Source organism: Motacilla alba, chromosome 17, assembly GCF_015832195.1.
Source record: "Motacilla alba alba isolate MOTALB_02 chromosome 17, Motacilla_alba_V1.0_pri, whole genome shotgun sequence".
In the NCBI taxonomy this organism is placed as follows: Eukaryota; Metazoa; Chordata; class Aves; order Passeriformes; family Motacillidae; genus Motacilla; species Motacilla alba.
In genome coordinates this window covers 1,937,394-1,956,226 of record NC_052032.1, presented here as the reverse complement: position 1 = coordinate 1,956,226, position 18,833 = coordinate 1,937,394, and the positions used below count along the sequence as shown (strand labels likewise).

At 54.2% G+C, this 18,833-nt stretch overlaps 1 protein-coding gene across 1 annotated transcript in view; it reads right to left on the bottom strand.

Annotated features, from left to right (window-relative positions):
- Positions 1 to 2,381, bottom strand: part of ARRDC1 (arrestin domain containing 1) — a 35,111-nt gene extending 32,730 nt beyond the window's left edge. Inside the window, exon 1 of the mRNA XM_038156475.1 lies at positions 2,175 to 2,381. Within this exon, the coding sequence (XP_038012403.1) occupies positions 2,175 to 2,292 (118 nt within the window). The 5' untranslated portion in view covers positions 2,293 to 2,381. The remainder of the gene's footprint in view (positions 1 to 2,174) is intronic.
- Between the last annotated feature and the right edge of the window lie 16,452 nt (positions 2,382 to 18,833).

Sequence of the window (18,833 nt, the reverse complement as noted above, 5' to 3'; positions counted from 1 at the left end):
AAGATCTCTTTCAGCAGGTAGTCACCTGCTGTTACACCAAAAGGATGTTTCAGCAGCTACATGAGCCTCTTCCTCTGAGGGTGAGACATTTCCTCCATCCAGAAAGAAGGAGAGGGTGCCCAAGAGATCAAGTGTGGAGGGTTTAAGCACCAGAGACCATGAGATACACAGCAGGAGGGAGAACACACACCAAAGAGTCACCTTGTGCTTGGCAGAAGTTGTTTTCACATCCAAATGTGACTTAACTGGGTGAGTTCTGACACTGGTAATGGAAAGTTTCTAACCCAGCTCATGAAGCCACTGTACAGGAAACAGCCTAGAAGAGCTCCTCAGTGACCTAAGCACAACAGAAGCATCAACCACACGGAGCCCAGCTCAGATTTTGGCTGCATGCTTCTGACAGCTTTCCTAGAGCTTAGCTGCCCCAGCTCTTACCAAAATCCCTGCACTAGCCCCAAACACCAGATCCCACAGTAAAACCCCTCCTGAGTTCAGGATCTGCACTTAACACCAGACCCTGATGCTTCTAAGAATCAAAGCAATAAGGAAGCAGAAAGAAGGTCTAGAACAAAGAGACACCTTTCTCCTTCCTTACAACAACACCAGGAAGCAGAGGAGAGCTGGTGTAGAGCAGAACCTGGCAGGTCCTCCCCAAATGGGAGTTGTAGAGGCAGCAGCAAGTAGCTTTGGCCAGCTGGCAGCACAAGGGGCCAGCACACCAAACCCTCCAAGGCCAAACTCTTGTCCCTCCCAAGGAGCACCTTCAGGAATGGATGGAAGTCAATGGGATGGGCTGAGGAGGGAAGTCAGCCAGACTCATTAAGAACATCTTTGCTGGAAGTGCATCTGGGAGCACTCTCCACTGAGATAAATGCTGGATCTGCAACTGTTTTGCTCTGACAGGAGTTAAACAGGCTACAAGTTTATACTTGTCCTAGATACTTTTTTTTTCCACAAAGAGCTTCCAAAAGCTATTACAGTCAACTGGGAGAGGTGCTCTCAAAAGCAAGGTACAGGCAAGCATAGGCGCTGTCATCCAGGCTGACAGCTCTCAAACAGAGACTTCGCATTTTACATTACTTGGTCTTTTTTTCCCCCTCCAATAATTTGTTACAAAGGAAGCAGCATGCACACACAAGAAGCAAGCAAGACCTCAGGGAAAACAGCAAATTGGTTCACATTTCCACAGCACTGAGCACAAAGCTGACTTGCAAATGCGAATGACTTCTCTCAGGTGGGGGAGGAAGCTCCCAGTTTGGATGATCCGAGCGCAGTAGCTCATTTCCCTACAGACCAGCCCCATCCCTCTGCCCTGACGGACTGCACCAGCCACGAGCACGGCCTGAGCCTCGCGTGGAGCAACAACAACCCGGTAGCCCAACACCTCCGGCTCCACACCACGGCTGCCCAGCGGGCACTGGCACTCACAGGACCTCGTACACATCGCGGACAAAATCTCCCATACTAGCAGAGCCACAGCTCAAACGCCCGAGTTCATTCGAGATGTTCCAACACAGCTGCTCGCTGCGGACGGTGCCTGCGAGCCGGTGGGTGGGTGCCGCTCCTGCCAGGACACAGCATCGCCCATCTCCTGCCGAGGCAGGCTGCTGCCCACCGGGACACGGCATCGCCCTCCTCCTCCCACCGCCCCGCCCTAACACATTCGGGCTCCGTCCGACCCAGGGGCACCGGGCTCGGGGGCCGTGCCAGGGCGAAGCCGGCAGCCCTGGGAAGCCGCAGGACTCCGGGAAAGCAGAACGAGACGGGCGAGCCCGTCCGCCTCCTCCCGCTGCCCCCTGGGCACCCGCCAGCTCCGGAGGCTGCTGTGGCACAGCCCCGCGCCGGGCTGTTTTGGGAAGGGCATCGGGAGGATGTTTCCTTATTTATGGGATAGGAGCAAAAAGTAAGAGGAGGGAGCGGAGGAGGAAATAATCCAGCAGGTTGCTCCCATCAGCCCCTCCCGGCCGCCGCAAGGCAGCGGGGGCAGCAGCGATGGGGCAGCCCCGGAGCCGCCGGTCCCCAGAGCCGGGGAAGGGAGCCCGGCCGCTCCCGGCACCATCCCCGGGCGCCCCGCGGGCCAGGGCAGCCCGTGAACCCCTCCCCGGGATATCCAACCCCGCCGTGTGGCCCCGCGGGCGGCGGGCACGGCAGGGCACGGCAGGCCGCGGGCTCACCTCGGTACTGCAGCGAGCCCGAGAGCCGCACGGTGACGGTGCCGGCCAGCGGCTCGCCGGGGCTGTAGACGACGCGGCTGTCGCCCAGGCGGATCTCGAAGAGCTGCACCTTCCCCATGGCCGCGCCGGCCCGGCCGCTCTGTCCGCTCCGCTCGCCGGCTGCGCTCGTACCTGCGGCCCGCGCTGTGCCTGCCCCGGCGGGCGGGACCGCCCCGCGCCCGCCCCGCCCCGCCCCGGCCGTGAGGGAGCGGGGCGGGCCCCAGGCGCGGGGCAGCGGCGGCGGCCGGGCCGCGAGCAGGGGGCTGCGGGTGGGTCCCTGAGTGCCGAGGGAACGGGGCAATTGTGCGGCCAGGCTGAGGGGAAAGGAGCAGGCTGTGGGGCTGGGCTGCGAGGGAAGGGGTAGCTGATGGATCCCTCACTGCTATAGGGTCAGGCTAGGAAGTAAGGGGTAGCTGATGTATACCTGATTACTATACGGGAAGGAGCTGTGGAGGAAAGGGCAGCTTCAGGGGTTGGGCTGTGCTGCGAGGGGAGTGCTTGTGGGGTCAGGCTGTGAGGGAAGGAACCACTTGTGGGGTCGGGCTCTGAGGGAAGGAGCTGAGTGCCCAGCATGGGGCCATCTTGCCTCCTGGTGATCCCTACTCCCTCTAATCTCATTTCCTCCCTGTAATTCTCCAGGCCCAGCTGTCACCTCTCCCTGCTCCTGTTTTTATAATCCCAGTCGCTTTAAGTGTCCAGTAAGAGGTAAATACAAAGGACCCGATAGCAACCTGGGACTGAGGAGTCAGTGATGACCCCATGCTCTCTGTGGATCAGTGGGTGAAGGTCAGGGTGTCCCAGAAAGCCAGCAATGACCAGCACACTTCATGAATTTGCCATGTTCCCCCCTCATCTCTGCTGATTGAATAAAAGCCATCTGTAAAACCCACACCAAAGGCAGCGCCGGGAAAAGGCACCTCCCGGCCGCTGGCGAGCAGGCTGTGTACACAGGCAGAATGAATAAGTGTAAAAGGAGCTGTTTATCTGCAGAGCACACCCAGCCCGGACCTGGCTGGACAGACAGACGTCCTCCCACGGCCCTGCAGTGACGCCAGCCTGGCTATGTGGGGCTGTGGGACCCTTCGTGCTCCCTTATGGTGGCTGTGGGGACCTGAGACCCCTCGCAGGGCACCAAAGGAGCTCGCGTGCTCCGGGCACACGGGGCTCCCGCTGGGCAGCCCTTCCCGGCCCTCCCACCTCCGGTGCTAAGAGCTGCCTCTCGTTCGCAGGCTGCGTGTAGTCACAGGCTACACACACACAACAGTCTTGTGCCAAGGCTTTCTGCAGCTCATCTCCTCCCGCAGGGCGTACCCTGGGATCCATCAGCGCACCGCTCTCCTTGTGCTGCCCTTAGCTTCTGTTTTCCCAGGCTAGGCACGCCAATTTGCTCCAGCCTTTTTATTTTGTAAGACGAGCCTGCAGCCTCTTTCATCAGTCTGAGCAGCCCCTATTTAGCTCTGCCAGCAAAACCAAACAAATTAGGAGAAGGGGGGAGGGGGGGGGGTGTGAAAACACCCTGAGCTACAGCAGATTTGACTGAACCCTCTTCCCCCATGAAAAGTGGCCAAAGGCTCATGATTTGAGCCACAATCGGGGCCACCCCGTCTCTGAGGCAGCACTGACACCCTTGCCCCACAGGGACACTACACATGTGACAATTCAGGGTGGAAAAATCCTTTACCAAACCCGAGCCACTCATGCCATGCCGCAGCTTCTCCTGACATGGAGATTTATGTGCCTGGTTTGCAGAGAAGTTAATTTTAAAGCACAGCAAAGTTGCTCGCCCAAGGTCACAACGTGAGTAAAAAGGATTCCTGCACCAGGAGCTGAACAAAAGCAGCCAGGCACAGCTACAGTACTGCAAGGGTTTGTGCTAAGATACACAGGGTCCCTTGTCCTGTTGTTATAGATATATTAAAATTCGTGCTCAAATAAATATAGCACCAGGGAAATATATATATATATATATATGTATGTATAAATACATATATGTGTTCAAATCATGCTTCGGGGTTTTATACAAAAAGGCACCTGGAATCCTAGAAATCTTACACAGGAATTGGGACATCGGTTTCTTCATCAGAATGTAGCTTCCACAGGTGTCCACTGAATAGAAGCTTCAATTTGCAAGTGAAGGGGAACTTCTACAGAAATTCTAAGTGAGTCTCGGAACATCCGAGCCATCACCGGCCCATAGCGATCACAGATAACCGAAGAGAGCTAGTCCTAATCTGCCTTGTGTGTGAATACTGGGTTCCTGTAAATTCACTAGCATGTGAAAGGAAGGTTCCCGTAACCATTATTGTACACGTATGTGTTCCCGGACGTGTAATGTGTTTTCCAAGGCAGTAAGACACAGAAGTCTACCACCACCGACCACCACACAAGGGAACGGCATGAATATTCGAGCGACTCTCCAGACTCTACTCGTCAGATAGGAGTCTTCCAACACCGGAGGACCGTATGAATATTCGTGGACAAAGAAAAGGACACAGGAAAAGTAGCTCCGGCCAAGAAAAATAGTATAAAACCTGAACTCACTCGAACGGACTATGTGAACTCACCAGTTCTGATGTGTCCGGGGGTCAGAGCTGTGTTCACCCAGAATCGTCTCCCGGGCTCAGCTCTGCTCCTTTGATTCGTGGCTGGCAAAAATTTACGATTGGATACGCGAAATAAATTCTATTTCTTTTTGTTACCCTGTAATTTGGCTCTTGCAAATTATTGATTTGGCCTAATTTGGCTATTTATCTATAACAATGTCATGGCCAAGCAGTGATCCCACAGCACTGATCCATCCTCTGGATCACAGCTACACCGGGTAGAGCAGTCTGTAAAATGTAACTGCATGGATATAATTGAAGCATGGAGAAGAGAAGGCTTCAGGGAGACCCCATTACAGCCTTCTAGTACCTTAAGGAGGCTTTAAAAATGTAAAGAGAGGGATTTTTTATATGGGTAGATAGTGACAAGACAAGGGGCAGTGGTTTTAAACTGACAGAACAGGGATGTTGGGAAGAAAAATCTTAGATTGGATGTTAGGAAGAAAAATCTTTACTTAGAGGGAGGTGAGGCGCTGGCACAGACAAGCTGTGGCTGTCCCTGGAACTGTCCAAGGCCAGGCTGGACAGGGCTTGGAGCGTCCTAGGATATAGTGGAAGGTGTCCCTGCCCCTGGCAGGGGGTGCAATGAGAGGATCTTTAGGTACCCAAACCACTCTGTGATTCTATAATTCAATGTATTCAATGCCTGCAGTGCCAGGGCACCCATCATTCCCTCGGTGATGCCAGATTCAGGAGGATTTTACTCATTGCAGTCGAAATGTGTATTTACATTCCTGCCTCTCTGCTTACCCCAGAGTCATTCCTCTTATCTACTTGTGTGAGGAGTCATTGGAGTTAAAACTCAGAGCAGTTTAAAAAAAAAAAAGTAAGCTAAGGATGTTTGGTAAACTGCCACAGTTTGCTTTCTGATATTTTTGACTATTGTTTTGGTTTAAAAAAAAAAATGTTTTGAAGAGTTTTGTTGTTGTGGTGGGAAATCTCACTTCCTCTGTATTCTGTGTGCTCTCCCTTCCTCCTTTTCCCCTCATTAAAAGGGAAATTTAAAAAGAGAGGAGAAAAATGTCAAGACAAGCTTTAGAATAAAATTTTCCTTTCAGATGTCACCACATTCCCCTAACTTCAAGGAACATGAAATTTTCTGACAAAGAACATAGTAGTTATTAAAAGGAAAAAATTATCAATAAACCCCCCTTCAGGAGCACCTGAACCGTGCTCTGCCAGCAGCACAGACGAGCTTCAAGCACAGGAGCTGGGAGAGCAGCTGTGAGTGGTGTCACATGTGGGAAAAACGCGCCCACGGAGGGCTCAGCCGCGGCTGCAAGTGCGAGACACACAAGCCTCCATCACTGAGTCAGAGACATTGGCTTGTGACTTGAATTTGCTCCCCTCTTGTCTTTCCAGGAGTTTCCAGCTGTGCACGCTGACACGGAGGAGGCACAGCCGCACCTGACCGTGCCTCAGTTTCCCCTGCGCTGGGGCGGCTCGGGGAGGGGCAGCGCGGAAATGCCGGGGCATAGCTGGGCCGTGACTGAGGCCGCGCTCAGGACGGCAGCGCGGCGGGGTGAGGCAGCGGCACGGTGCCCCGGGGCGCTTTGTGTCCCGAGGTCATTTCCACCCGCCCGACGCTCCGCGGGGGCTGCAGGGGAGAGGGGCGAGCCCGGCCGGTGCTGCCCGGCACCGCGGGGACAGCCAGAGCCTCTCCCGCTCTCTTGTTACATGATGAGTCCATCTCTCCGCCCTCAAATTCTCTAGCTTTTGCGTTTCCAGCCTCTCCCCCCGCTCCTACTGGGTTTGGCGAGGGCGTGACTTGCGGGATCCCACCACACCCCATTAGGGCAGGCACCGGAGCGGCTGTGATGGAGGGGGAAGTAAAGCAGCAGAGCTTTGTGGAAGTTGACCTTTAGGTTTCTTAGTTCTTTCCATACACAGACGTGAACTGCCGTGAAGGGCTCTCTGTGCTACCTACACCACTGACAGCCATTCTGTATTCCTGTATACATAAAATCCATTACCCTAATTTATTTATATTACACTTAGGTTTACTACCTTCCTAAATAATTTCCCTGCTTCACTCAGTGCCTCACTGCTTCTCAGCTGATTTGCTGGTGGGTAAACTACGTCATCTGATACCAACAGCAACAACAATTACTCATTTGTTTCAGGCTGACACCTTCCAGCAGTTCAGGCAGAGGTGGTGCCGTTCAGCCACACCTTCCAGCACACCGCCTCTCTCCTCGCAGGAGGCCACAGCCAAAGTCCCCTGTCCCCCTTCTGTGGGTTCATCAGGAGGCCACAGCCAAAGTCCCCTGTCCCCCTTCTGTGGGTTCATCAGGAGACTACAGCCAAAGTCCCCTGTCCCCCTTCTGTGGGTTCATCTACAAGGCAACTCCCAGGCAGCTTCCCCCTGGATGGAGTTGGATGGTGGTGGAGGGTGGAGTTGGATGTCCCACCAGTGGTGTACGAATCTCTGGGCTTAACATGTGATAAAATTATAGACTGGTTTGGGTTGGGAGGGCCCTTAAAGACCATCTCCCCCTGCCATGGGGAGAGACATTTTCCTCCACACCAGGGTGCTCCAAGCCCTGTTCAACCTGGCCTTGGACACTTCCAGGGATGGGGGGCAGCCACAGCTTCTCTGAGCAACTCTGGCACAATGTCCTGGGACTCTGCAGCAGGTCCCCACTGCTGCTGGAACTCCACCAGCCTATTGGTCTCACCAACCTTCCCAGACACAAGGGCCACCAGCCCAAAACAGCCCAACCCCTGGGAGGATGAGAGGAGAGCAGGAAACAATCAAAAACCATCCACAGCACAGAGCCAGGAGGCACCACTGCTCAGGGGCTCTGCAGGGAGGCCAGGCAGCTACTTTGGGCTCCATCCCACAGATGCTTCACCAATCTGTACCCCGAGACCATGCCCCAAGCCTCGCCCAAAGAGTAAGAGACTGAAACATGAGTGGCTCTAACAGCATAACAAATAACACTGGCTTACCCTCACACTGAGTGCCTGATGATGGAGTGGCTTGGCTGAGACACCACCAGAGGGATTGCCCTTCACCAGGCAAGAGAAACCCTGCCATGCCCTCCCCCAGCAGTTTGTTTCTACTGCTCGTGCCATTTGTGCCAGCATGCACACCTGCTCTTCAGGCCAACTTTGTCAGCTTCATCCCTTGCTTCTTGTTCTGCTGCTCTCTGATGTTACAGAGTCCTTTGGTGCCACATCCTTTCTCCTTGTGACAGTGTTTCCACTCTGGAATAAACACACCTCTCAATGTCTGTGGTAAACAGAGCAATTTGAGCTCTTCAAGCCTCTCCCTGTAAAGCATTTTCTCCAGCCCCCATGTTATTTGCTGGCTTGTGTCTGTGCAAGCCCACGGACTGGCATTCGTGTGTCGACTGAAACGTGTGCAGGAGTGGCCTCCCACATACAGACGCGTGCACAGACAGGAGTCAATGCAGTAGAGCTCATTTGTGCCCCTGCACACACACACAGGCCCTTCAGCCCACATTACTGGGGCCAGATGAGCACCAGAACACACAGGGTGCTCCTGACCTGGTCTTCTCCCCCATCCACTAACCGGGGTTCTTAAAGCAGCTCCTCCTAATCTTCCCCTCCAAACCATGGAGAAAGATGAGGGCAGGGAGAGCGAGTCCCCAGCTGAGGCGCTGAGGTCCCGTGGCTCAGCTGGCACCCATCCCCTTCACGTGGGTGCTGTGGCTTTGATCAGTTAATGCCCAGCCAGCACCTGGCAAGCCTCACTAGCAAATCCTTAGAGAGAGACAGGGCATTAATTACTATTATTATAATTCTAATTGCACTGCCTGCATTTCTGCTCTCCTTTGCTGGGAGAGTTCCCGTTGCTCAGCGTGAGCCTGGGGAGAAGGATTGGGTGGTGGGATGCTTGTCCTCCCTTCCCTGTGGGGTTCAGCATCTGCAGGGATGGCAGATTGTTTGCACAACTTACAGGGTGTGGGAATAGGAGGATTCACTCGACCTCAGTGATCCCAGTGGGAACTTGCCTGAGAAAAAACTGAAACCACAGGCTGAACTCTCATACTCCAGCACCACTCAGGATTTTGAATTTCTCCCTCACTGCAAAATGACAATTCATAGACTCATGGAATATCCTGAATTGGAAGGGGTCTACAAGGACTATCAAAGTCCAATTCCTGGCCCTGCACAGGACCACACCAAGAATGACACCATGTTTATGAGGGCCAAGGAAAGCAGCTTTTCCACACATAGGAGCAGGCTGAGGTCAAAGGGTCATGGGGTTTCCTCCAGGGAAATGCTGTGCTGTGGGAGCAGGGCAGCCCCATCCCTAGTTGTATGCCATCCCAAGAGATGTCCTGGGCAGGCACAGGATCCAGCAGCACGAGATCACTGACATCACCTGCAAGGTGCAAGGCATTTGGATGCTGTTTTTGGACTTGGCTCTCATGCTTTCCTCCCCTTCATTGCCCAGTTTTTCTACTTCCCTTTTCTCCTGCAAAAATATCTCAGCATGGCTGCCAGGACAGTGATCCACTACAGACCCAGCCAACAGCTCTTCCCACACTCCTGATGTTTGATCCCATCCCTCCCTGTGGGGAGGTCACTTCTCCACCACAGACTCATAATCAGGGAAGGGACATCTCTATAGCCACTCCCAGGCAAGGTCCACAATCACACTTCCTGCAGCACTTTCACCTAAATCCACTCAATTCTTCCCAGAAATGGCTGAGGGAAATGCCCACATTGTTGGCTGTCGGGGAGAAGCCTGTGACAGAGAGCCAGTGACAACAGTGGTGACATGAGACCACCCCTGCTGCCAGCCAGAGGACTGGATCTCTGTGTGGCTCAGCAGCCCCCTGCTAGGATTAATTCACTCAAGCAGCCGAGCTGCCCCAATTCTAGCTGATAAAAAGCTGGCCCCTGACCAACAAAAGAGACAAAAGTCACCAAGAAATCCCTCAGAAATCCCTCAACTCTCCACACAACCCAGAAGTAGGTGTCTGAGGACAGGAGATAGTGCACCAAGGGTTACATCAGTGACAGAGCTGGAGACCCCTGGGGTGCAGGGTTCCCACAAACACCTCTCCTCTTCTCCCACACCTGGTTGCTTGTGACAGCTCATAGACAATCCCTCTCTCTCCCTCAGCGTCAGGATCCGCCCTCAGGACTGGACTGTGATGGTTCATTACTTGATCTCAGGGTACAAAACACCAACATGGCAAGGGGTTTGCAGTAACAATCAAAACCAGTGTACGTTATTGAATAATCACAGCAAAATGAGTTGGAGGGGATTGGGGAAGAGAGAGAGAAAGCCTATGGAAAGAAAAGGGTTGAGAGAAAGGGAGGTAATAGCTACCAACGTAGAGGCGACGTAGTTCTTCGAGGTCCAGTTGAGGTCCAGTTGAGGAGTTGCTTTCATGCTGGGGAGATCTCGATCTCAGGCTAACCCAGGGGGGTTTTATTATGATAACTCTATTGGAAATTGTGAAGGGGAGGAAACAAATACAATCAGAGTGGGCAAGAGCCATTGTCTTCTTGCTCCAGTGGTCCCACCTGCAGCAACTTGCCTCCCCACACACCCCCCCTGGGTTAGAGGTTTCAATCTCAGTCTTCAGGAGAAAAGGAGAGTTTTCTATTTAAGGGTCCCATGTCTCAGTCTTTGAGGGAAAGACTTTATCCATCTTAGTCCATCTGTCATGGTGGTTGTACAGTAGATGAAGGGTCTTCTGTGGGGACCACCAAAAGGTCATTCCAGAAAAGAGTCCAGCCAGGCTTGGGGGTGGAAAACTCCAGGCCATTGTCGCAGGGCGAGATGCAGGCGAAGAAAGGTCAAGGTGCCCCTTCTCCTTTCACTGGGTTCAGTGTACCATGGGGTGGACAAACACACCTGCGAGCAAGAACTTGAGCTCTAGTCCCGAGGTCCTGGCAAATTCCCATCAAACCAGGATACTGAACAGAATGTTCGGTGGTCTAAAAATCATGAGGCAGATGAGAGCATATTCGGACAGAGTATCACACTCAGCTCACATCTCCTCACCCCACTGCTGCAAAAAACACTTCATTTCTCTGCTGCTCACCAGTTACTCTGTGTGTCCAGAGCAAAATACAGCAATCCCCAGCATGGAGAAACATGTCCCAGCAGCTGCTCCTGCAGGAATGCAGAGAGCAGCCCTCTTGGCACATCCTGGAGCAGGATGTCTGAGCCAAACCATGGCTTGGTGCAGGAGCAGATGCACCCAGAGGAGCAAGGCTCAGGGTGACACTGATCCCTCTCCACCTGCTGATGAGAGTGGCTCCAGTGGAGTGAACAGCCAAACCAACACTTGGTGACACAGCCAAGAGTCCCCTTCCAAACAAAACCACCCCTTGGTGGTGTTAGGCTGCATGCAGAGCCCTCCCCATCACCCAGGGCCTGGGTAGGGGACAGGATGGCACCCCAGCAGCGCTGACACAAGGACCAGAAAACCACCCCGAGCAGGCATGCAGAGGAAGGAGTTAATGCCTCAGCCCAAGCTGCTGCTGAAGCAGCGCTCTGGCTCTGCCCGAGGGCACCGTCAGCCACGGCACATTTCTCTTTGTGAAGTAATGCTTTCCAAAGGAGTTTGCTGGCTGGCTGCATCAGAGAGGGATGCTGGAGGAAAAAGCTGGGAGAGCAGAGGTGTTCCCCCCACCACACCCTGCTGCTCCTATCCCTGCTCATCGGGGCTGCCCGGGGATTGTCCCTCACCAGATATTTCCCTTTCCCAAGCCATTATTTGGGTTTCCATGAGCTAATACACCAGACTCAAAGGTCACCGCTCCGGGCCAGCCAGAGCCGTCACGCGGCAGGTGAGTCACACCTGGCAAACCCGCCCTGGCCAGAGCAGGAGGCAGCACTGAAACACCCTCCCCTGCCAGACAGGAGCGATGCCTTCCCCATCCACAGCCTGGCACAGTGCTGCTCGCATGAGGTGAGTCCCGGCCCGTGCCAGAACCCCCAGCCCGTGGCACGGCCAGCTGAGCTGGTGGCAGGTAAAGCAGCTGAGGGGAGCTCCACAATGTGCTCTCACCCAGTGACCAGGCAGCAATGACACCTATGCAGCCACTTGCTTTGTGGCCCTTGTACTTGCCCAACTGGCAAGAATCAAACCTATTGTCCCCACAGGATGGAGCAACTCGTGACAGGTTCTATCAGCAGCCCCTGGACACTGCTCCTGCCAGCAAGCCCCAGCCCTCTGCATGGAAGAAAACTGCTTATCCCACCTCCACAGGTCCACCGGGGCTGCAGGGTGATGACAATTGAAGTACAGGTGATTTTGGTGTGGCCCAGAGCTGGCCCTGGGGAGGCACCATGGGGACAGTGATGGAAAGAGCCACCAGAGCATCCCCAGTACTCTGCCAGCCTCCACACCTCCCACGCTGGTGGGAGCAGAGCAGGATGAGCTTCTACACGTCCCTGTCCACTCCTCCGACTCTGCCTCTCTGGGGAAACCTGCCAAGGCACCACCACCCAGTTTTCCCACTGAGACAGTGGTTGCTGAAGTCACTGTGCTGCCCCAGGGACCTGTCTTGACACAAGGTCCCAAAGGAGCACATCAGGGGCAACAGTGAGAGCCTCCAGCTGGCTCGTACCAGGGGAGGTACGAGCATGCAGCCTGGCAGAGAAACACCCAGTGGGTGCAGCCAGGAGGGCAGAGCCTCAGAGACCACATACAGACATCCGAGAGGTTCATCCATCAAACTGAAAGCCAAGAGCAGGTCAGCCTGTTCCAACAGCATGGGTCAGAAGGCAAAGGAGGACAGAGAAGCAGTGAGGGATGTACAAGACCCAAACAGCCTCTCCTTTCCCCATATTTTGTGGTCTTGAGAAAACACATGCTGAGCACTGAAAGGCTGGTTAATAAATCTTGGGACCTTGGTCTGAGGACAAGGAGGGGAAAGAACTTGGTATGCCTGAATTAATCCAGCCAGGATCACTTAGCATGCTTCAGCTCCCTGAGAACATGTGGGTGAGGTGGAAACATCCCAGGCACAGTGCGGGTCCATCTCCATGGAGCTCACTCCAGGACAAGACAATCACCCCAGCTACATCTCCCCAGACTGATTTTACCCCTCAGGGTTGGAGTTTCCTTATAGGTCAGCTGCTGCCAAATCTGTCAAACTTTTACTTTCCCTGAACTACAATTAGGGGGCTCTACTTCCCCCCTCCCTTTATGCTGGGAGCTGAAGATAGTTTGGAATTAAACCAGTTCATTTACTAGCAGCTGTTTCCCAACAGCACCCACCATCTTTGCAGACTCCTGCCATGGGCAAATATCACAATCCCAGCCCTCTTACAGCTATTTTTACAGAGTCCTTCCAGAACCTGCCTTGCATAGACATTTCAACCACGGAAAACACCTGCCCTGATGGGAGTCAAGGGCAACAAATGCATTCAATTTCTGTTATTACTGTTACCAGGCTAGAGCAGCACCAGGAGAAATAGCTTCATCTATAAATACCAGCAGAAAGCTTCATTTGGGTTTGGATTATCTTTCCACTAGACACCTGCCTGGCTGCAGCTACAGCCCAGCTGGTGTGGAGTCTCTCCCTCCTTCTCTTGAGCAGCTCTGCTGGTGTAATTTCACTGCTGGCCTCCCTTGCTGCAACCCAAGCACCTGCAGAAGCTACAAAGAACTTAAAGGAAAAAGAGAAAGGCAGATGGCATCTCGTTATCCTCTCACATCCCATCACTGCATTGCTCCTCAGCAGCTGCAGGAAGTTAGGATTGAGGAAGAAACTCCTCTCCCACCCATCAGGGCACAGCAAGGGGCAGGGGCTCCCAGAGTTCCAGGAAACCAGAAGAGACCCCCTCAGCTCCAGGGCAGAGTCTCACCAGCAAAGGCCTGTCCCTCTGTTCCCAAGGAACCCATCCAGGAGGGTAGGATTGTTCATCCAGGAGTCCAGATCATCAGGAAAGTGCCCTACAATAAGGCAGGTCTGAAATGAAGCCAGAAGGATGAAGCCGGGTCAGGGTGAGGTTTGGTGAGGGCAGCCAGGGTGAGACACAGCCTGGGGATCTCCTGGCAGCTCTGCAGTTCATGGGTGAAGGTCTGGGTGGCCAACACAGGAGTCCCACACTCCCCAGTTCAGCTGGAGCAGGGAGTGATGGCTCTGGCAGAGCTCAAATAAACATCTCAGGGCCCATGGGCTGGGATCCAGGTGAGGCTGCTCACAGCCATCCATGCCTGCTGGTGGCCTGGCACCCTGCGCAGCTCCCAGCCTGCAGCTGGTGGTGCCTGTGCTGGCTTTCCTGGCCCTGTTCCCCCAGCAGCAGGACTGAGGGCTCAGGAGAGTGCTGGGGTGAGCAGAGGGAGCTGCTGCAGGTCATTAAGGACTCCTTTGATGAGGCTGCTCTAGGAACACCTGGGGCAGCCCTGTTCTTGGCAGAACTTTCTCAAGCCAGTGACCAAGAACTGCTTGACCAAGTGACCTCACAGGGACTCTGCCCATCCCAGTGTGACTGAGCCAAGCAGGGACAGGGCCTGGTCTGCTCTGCACTGTCACAGCCACTGCTGCCTTCTCTCCCAGGAGTGGGAGGACAGGCCTGGTGGCTCCTTACGCCCAGGTACAAGCCCCAACTTTACCCAGGCTGCTCACCCTGAGGCCATTTGTGCCATACAAACGTCCCCCAGACAGTGAGTGCTGCCCCAGGGCACTGCAGTGCTCAGGATTGCTCAGCTCTGCACCATCTGGATTTATTCTTTTCTCAGCAGCAGCAGCAGCCAGGTCCTGCCATGGTAACAGGCTTTCCTGGAAGGTCTGATTGCTGCATCTTCCCAGCAGTGAGGAAGCAGCAGGTCTCAGGCAGCCTGACCCCTTCCCCAGAGCCCCTGGGACCGAGGATGTGGAGAGGGATTCAGCACAAGCAATACCAGAAAAGCCAGAGTGCATCGCCAGGTCACTGCTGCATCTCAGCAAGACACTGCTGTCACCCGGGGTGTCCCCAAGGACTCCCCAAACAGCCCACCTGGAGCTCAGGTCGGACTCAGGGGCTCTTTAATCCCACATTTTTGGGGATAAAACCAAGCTGAGAGCAGCTGGCTGCAAACCCAGCACCATCCTGGTGACCACCCATCTGCCAGCCTGGGGGCCAGGCTCGGGCCAGGAGAGCCACACGGGGCTAGTGGGGTCTGGGGCCAGGGACCCCCCAGCCAAACCTCTCCCTGGCTCTCTCTCCATGGTGTTTGTCCCCCTCCACTCACATTTCAACAGCAACAAATTGCTGGTAATGAGCCGTGTCTCTCTGTGAGCTGAGAGCCTTGGAGATCAAAGATGCTCTCACACAAAACCAAAATATCATCAGTGGCCTTTAAAGGCCAGACTAATCTTCTGAGGGGAAAAAAATTCAATTTTCTGTAGATCTAATTTGAAACCATTTTAATGCTCATTAAGATAGAGGGACCCAAGCAGATTGTGTGGGCTGGAAGACAGGGAGAGAAAAAAAGGAGTTATTATTGACATTTTAGTTTAGGTCTTTATTCCATCCAGAGCTCCCTACTTCTCGGCAGCAGCTTTGAGTAATGCTATTGTTAGCACTGGAACTGTAATTCCAATGTCCTTTTTATAACTGGCTTGGAAAAAAAATAAATCCTGAAGGCTTTCACTAAATTCAAAGTAATGGAATTTATAGTGGTAAAAAGAGAACTTGAAAAGGGAGAAATGTGCAAACCCCTGCGCTGTTGCTCCTGTCATGGGTGGCCACAGTGCTCACCCATCCTGGGCAGCCTCTCTGCAGCACCTGCCTGGGGTGCTTGGTGAAGGAATGGACCCCAGGGGATGCCTGGATGAGGATATGAGGATGTGCCCCAGCTTGGTCACCCACTGGAGCCACATCTCAGAGTCTCTTATCCATCTGCAGGGTCACAGCCCTGGGGACAACCCTTCCTGAGGGGTCCCTCAGCAGCACCCAGCTGGGTTCCTGCAGCCCAGGGCTGGCATGGGAAATGGATGCAGCCCCACAGGGTCTTTATTTGCCATTATCTGTGTGGAAACAGAAGGTTTGTATTTGCCCCGTGGGTGAGGGTGGACCTGGGGGCAGGTGGGCACCGTCAAAGCCTAAACCAAAGGAGCTTTATGTTTTGGTTTGCTGTGGTGCTTTTCTCCCTAAAAGTACTGCTGACAGTTCTGGTTGATGCAGGCAAAGCTTCTGTTGCAATCTGCTCCCATCTGACTAACTTGAATTTTGCTTCACAGCAGCAAGAAATGGTTAGGGGTGCGTTAATCAGATGTATTTTCCTTCACTTCCTAGTATTTCACTGTACTTCTGTAAGGTGTAAGAAAGCCAAATCAAATCTGGGATCAGATTGTCATTTAGTCATAGTCACTTCTCTTGGCGTTGTGGCAGCTGCTGGACTTCTGGCTATCAAATATCTTTATTGGAGTACAAATATGTGGGGCAGGGATCCATGTTTTACACAGCGCCTTCTACAGCCACCTGATGACAGGAAACAGCCTCAAGCCGCGGCAGGGGAGGTTTAGGTTGGATATTAGGGAAAATTCCCTCACCAAAAGGATTGTCCGGCCCTGCCCAGGACAGCGGTGGAGTCACCCTCCCTGGAGGGTTTTTAAAGCCATGTGGATGTGGGGACATGGGGACCTGAGTCAGTGGTGGCCTTGGCAGTGCTGGGGGACGGAGGGACTCGGCGATCCAGGAGGATTTTCCCGGCACAAACCGGGCGCTGCTCCCTGCGATCCCTGTCCGCGTCTGCAGAGGGCACCAGCCCCCCAAATGTCCCTGTCACCCCCGGGCCGGGCGGTGACACCGGGGGACAGCCGGATGCTCTGGGGAATGCTCCGGGTGACACCGACCCAGCCACCTCAGGAAGATCCTGGGGAATGCTCCGGGTGACAGCAACCCAGCCACCCAGGACAGTCCCTCAGGAGAGCCCTGGATAACAGTGACCCATCCACCCAGGACAGTCCCTCGGGAGAGCCCTGGATAACAGTGACCCAGCCACCCAGGACAGTCCCTCGGGAGAGCCCTGGATAACAGTGACCCAGCCACCCAGGACAGTCCCTCGGGAGAGCCCTGGATAACAGTGACCCATCCACCCAGGACAGTCCCTCTGGAGAGCCCTGGATAACAGTGACCCATCCACCCAGGACAGTCCCTCGGGAGAGCCCTGGATAACAGTGACCCATCCACCCAGGACAGCCCTGGATAACAGTGACCCATCCACCCAGGACAGTCCCTCAGGAGAGCCCTGGACAACAGTGACCCATCCACCCAGGACAGTCCCTCAGGACAGCCCTGGATAACAGTGACCCATCCACCCAGGACAGCCCTGGATAACAGTGACCCATCCACCCAGGACAGCCCTGGATAACAGTGACCCATCCACCCAGGACAGTCCCTCTGGAGAGCCCTGGATAACAGTGACCCATCCACCCAGGACAGTCCCTCAGGACACCCCTGGATAACAGTGACCCATCCACCCAGGACAGTCCCTCAGGACACCCCTGGATAACAGTGACCCATCCACCCAGGACAGTCCCTCCAGGAGAGCCCCGGATAACAGTGACCCATCCACCCAGGACAGTCCCTCAGGAGAGCCCTGGATAACAGTGACCCATCCACCCAGGACAGTCCCTCAGGAGAGCCCTGGATAACAGTGACCCATCCACCCAGGACAGTCCCTCTGGAGAGCCCTGGATAACAGTGACCCATCCACCCAGGACAGTCCCTCGGGAGAGCCCTGGATAACAGTGACCCATCCACCCAGGACAGTCCCTCTGGAGAGCCCTGGATAACAGTGACCCAGCCTCAGCAGCCCCATTCCAGGCTGGATCCCAGCACTGCTCCCACCCATTGCAGTCCAGCACGGAGCACCAGGTGATGCTGGCTGCATCTCCTCCCAGCATTGTCCAACCCTTGGATAGGGATGGGGACACCTTAACCCCTGCCACGGCCTCAAGTCACAGCCCCATGGCTGGCTCCATCCCCGGCATCTCACCAAACCCAAAAATCCACCTCCAACAGCGGCAAACACAGCAAAACTATCGGAAAAATTCTTGTGGGACTGTGGTGTTGTCCTTGTTTCCTCTGTTCTATGGGCCCTGTGGGTGGGAATCACTTCTGCTTTAGGAAAAAAACCAAAACCCTGACATGTGTTTTCTGGCCCAGTTTGACCTCAAAAAAGCACCAGTGAGGAGATCTGTGTTTTGCCAGAGGATAGCATGAGCACCTCCAAGCACACAGTGGCTCCTGGCATGTGGGGACAGGACTGATCCCAGCTCAGAGAGAAGCCCCAGAAGTGGCTTTGGGAGAGCTCCTGGCTGGTCCCTGGAGCCTCACTAGCCCACCCTGGAGAGGATGGTGCTTGGTTGCAGGGGAAGCCAAGGGTGAGAGCCAGAGATGCAAAAGTTTGGACGTCCCACGGTGCTGTGTCCAGCCACAGATGTTCCCATGTTGGGAATGTGAACTCACATGATCCCAAACTTTACAGTGTCTGTAGAGCACTGTGATGAAAGCTGAAATACTTCAGCCACTGTTAGAGCCAGGGAAGCAAACAGGAGTCTCCCCACTCCAGATTTAGCTCTTTATTGATTTTCCAGCTGCATCCATCAGTCATTGTCCCAGTGCTCAAATTACCCATTAGAGATACCATAGAAATGAGAGGAAAACAAGACAGGCTTGTGGTTTTGATGAAAAACACTAAATATCCCAAACAGCAACTTCTGGAAGGAAAATCCTTCCTTTTTGGGGTTGGGACTGGGTTACATTTATTCTTGAACAACTCAGAGGCACTGAGGGCTCCTGGCTCCTTGTGGTCTGGGGCTTGACCATCTCCCTTATTCCCTGTGCCACTGGCAGCACTGTGCCCTGCAGGAGGGACTCAGAGGCCTCCCTCCAGCCCAGCTTGTCACCTGTGTCAGATTCAAGGATAAACAAATCCAGTTTCAAAATCCACATGACTGCACTGGCTGCTCTCTGTCCACGCTGCTGCTTCCTCTGTCCTACAGTGACTCCCTGCTGGTGACTGCAGCTAGGTCACATCCTGCAGGTCAGTCCCACAGGCCTGACCTGTCTGAGATGTCTCTG